Genomic DNA, 3,101 nt, shown 5'->3' with positions numbered 1-3,101 from the left:
TATTATTTTATTATTTCATAATATGCAGAAAAATATAAAATAAGTAATTATTCTGCACAAGACAGTAAATCTTAACCTAAATATGTATCTCTTTAATAATTTTGAATCTTAAACATTTTCTAAATCTCAGGCCAAAATAAAAGAAATAAATGAGAATAAACTCAAAAATCAATATTTATATAGCAATAACCAAAATGACACAAAAAATAAAAAAATATTGAAGATAGATAGGATTGACACGTGACCGTAAATTTCTCATAATCATAATTAACTTTTAAATTGCTAAATCATGATATAAAACCGAGCTGACATAGTTTCATTGTAACCAAATAGTAGGCATGAGATTCTTCGGCCTAAACGTTAGGTTTTTATGCAATAAATAATTTTTGACCTAAAATATTTTTTAAAATGAGATCAGTTCATTAGTAAACAACAATTAATAAAAAAAGTTTAAAAAATTGTTTAAGAGCCAAATATATTAATTCGATCAATAATATAATTTGTTTTCATACGATATTTCTTAAATAATTTTCATATAAATATCTTGCGGGTCTTATCCTAGTATATAATAAACACACAAGAATTGAGAAATACATGGGGCAGCCCACGTAACCATCTATTGCACATCATCACATTTATTAGAGTGGATAACGAAGATCTACTTCATTGTTTGGCAGAACTATTACATGTGAGTTTGTGCATTTATACACATTAGAATACTAGAGTAGGAGGAGTCAAATAGCTAGACCTACATATGTATTCTCTAACCGAGACAAACCGTACGGTTCTAGCTGATAGAGCTCCGAGAATCTTGGAGGGAGAAGTTGAGACTGATATCAGAAAGATTCAATGTAGAATCCATGGAGGAAGACGAGGGAAAATGATCCTCGAACCATGGAATTGGGAGGGGTGATGTGTTGTTGAAAAAGAGAGTAGAGTAGTCTTTGGTGAGACTTGCTTCTTGTGTTTCACATGCTTTCTCCAACATGCTCTCCATGTATTTCCCTTGTGCTTCTATCCTTTGATTCACCTGTCTTTCTACTTCTACCTCTTCCTCTATTCTTCTTTTCACTTCCATTTGCATCCTTCATCACCAATTCATCATTTATAATTTACCATTTAATCATATACTATAATAAGATTTTAATTAAGTTTTAAGTATATTTGAATCAATAGTTAGGAATGTGAAGTGGAAAGCACATACTCGTTCATATTGCGACCAATGATGTGAGGAGTACTGAATACAACATTCCTTTGAAGATCCAACATGGAAGCTGCATGTGTAATCGATCGATGTCGATTAACAACTAGATAAGACATTCATTGTCACAAATTAACCAATATATGGAGTGATTTTGATTAATTAAGAAGGCTGATGAATTATGCGCACCTCTATTAGTATCCCTAATATTAGTGGAGTGACCATGACTATGCTCGTTGTGAGGCTGCTTTCCAAGTCTGAACTTCTGTAAACACATATACATATAAAGTTATAGTTACCGGTATGTTATACTTTTTAATTCTAATTTCTAAGTATACATGCAAAACTAACTAATTAAGAAGGAACACAAGAACAGTAAAGTAGGAAGAATGATGTATGAAGCAAGACAAGGACCTGGAGATGGCTCTTGAGATGGTAAAGTGTAAGACCCTTCACAGCCATCACTCTCATAATCGTCTTTGGTGTAGCTTCTGTTGATATAATATCACAATTATAGGTAATGTTTACTATTAGTGTAAATAATCACCAACTACATACTATACTGCATACAGACATACATATGACTACAAATGAATGAAGCAATATAAGAAATGATAATGGTGATGAAAACGTACTGTCAGGGCCTCCAAGGTGAGTGACGGCGTCAACGAAACGTTCATGAAGCTCAGCGGTCCAGCAGAGACGAGGTTTAGGGTCGGTGGTGAGAACGAGACCTGATGGTGACTCGGCTCTCCTCTCCTCCCTCGACTGCATCATGATTAACAGATGCCGATAGGTGATGCAATATTCAACACAAGCGAATATTAAGTATTTATGAAAGATGAAAAAAAGAAACAATCGATAGGTGATTAAGTTACCCATGGTGTTGGATGTCAGTTGATCCATCTTGTTTTTTCCTTTTTTTTTGCTAAGATGTGTCAAACTTAGATCTCGCTTTGCAAAATCTCTTTTCATTTATATGATATTTACAATTTAGCAAAAAAAGAAAAAAAGAAACACACGACGTTTTGCAAACTATAAAGTTAAATTATGGACTGACATTGACACATATAACCTTTTTGTATAATCATATTTAAAGGCAGGGATGCATATCTATAGACTATATGTACAAATGCAATATGGTTTACGCTTCGAAGTTGTAAACCATGCAGGCGATTTTACATCTACACATGTCTATTGTTAAGTACCGTTAAATCCAAATTATAGCATGTCCCAGTCCTTCTATTGTTGATTTTTAACGCGTCTGGCTTTATATATTCATACGATAAGAATTTGCTTAATACCATCAAATCCAAATGTATAAGTCGTCATATTTTGATGTAATGCACCTTCATTCGATAAGAAATTGCTTTTAGATATATGCAATGTGGGAGTAAGGAGCATAAGGGCATGATTATCGGAGTATCTTGGGCTTCGTCCTTAGGTATTTCGGCCCAAAAAAAAAATAAAAAAGCCGCGACATCATAAGAAATTAAGCTGAACGTCCCCCATTAAGATGTTTTTGGGCTGGTCCTTCGTCACAGGTGGCAGCATCCGATTGGAGAAGGTATCGGTGTAGGGCAAAGACCTCTTTTCCTGTCTCACAACTCTCTCTTGTCTCTCCTGTGTCTCTCTCGACGGCGATAGAGAACGACATCCAAATTCAAGCGTCTCTGGTTTCGATCGGTGGGGAGCAATCTTTTCTCGTCTCTCACGACTCTCTCATGTTCTCTCCCGAGCCTCTGTCGAAGGCGATAAGTAACCGACATCCTCTTTCAAGCCTCTCCGCCGATTTGAAAAAGGTATGTTTTTTTCTACCGCTTTGAGATTTAATTGTCGATCTACCTCCTCCGAATGATTGCATGATTCCCGTTTGTTGATCTTGTTGCTGTTTGTCTTG

General features: G+C 35.1%; 1 protein-coding gene across 3 annotated transcripts; it reads right to left on the bottom strand.

Annotated features, from left to right (window-relative positions):
- Positions 1-658: 658 nt before the first annotated feature.
- On the bottom strand, positions 659-2,155 carry LOC106294134 (myb family transcription factor APL). 3 transcript variants are annotated; one of them, XM_013729738.1, is made up of 6 exons: positions 2,080-2,155; positions 1,837-1,969; positions 1,616-1,692; positions 1,391-1,466; positions 1,205-1,307; positions 659-1,085 (listed from the first exon to the last, which is right to left on the bottom strand). In XM_013729738.1, the coding sequence occupies exons 3-6, from the start codon at positions 1,670-1,672 to the stop codon at positions 788-790; spliced, it is 534 nt and encodes a 177-aa protein (XP_013585192.1). In that variant the 5' UTR covers positions 1,673-1,692; positions 1,837-1,969; positions 2,080-2,155; the 3' UTR covers positions 659-787. The 3 variants fall into 3 exon arrangements, with proteins under 3 accessions (XP_013585192.1, XP_013585190.1, XP_013585191.1); XM_013729736.1 differs by lacking the exon at positions 2,080-2,155 and having other exon boundaries at positions 1,837-2,010; XM_013729737.1 differs by lacking the exon at positions 2,080-2,155 and having other exon boundaries at positions 1,205-1,274; positions 1,837-2,010.
- Between the last annotated feature and the right edge of the window lie 946 nt (positions 2,156-3,101).

Source organism: Brassica oleracea, chromosome C5 (assembly GCF_000695525.1).
Source record: "Brassica oleracea var. oleracea cultivar TO1000 chromosome C5, BOL, whole genome shotgun sequence".
In the NCBI taxonomy this organism is placed as follows: Eukaryota; Viridiplantae; Streptophyta; class Magnoliopsida; order Brassicales; family Brassicaceae; genus Brassica; species Brassica oleracea.
The sequence above is the reverse complement of the archived record's forward strand: the minus strand, read 5'-3'. Positions and strand labels throughout refer to the sequence as shown.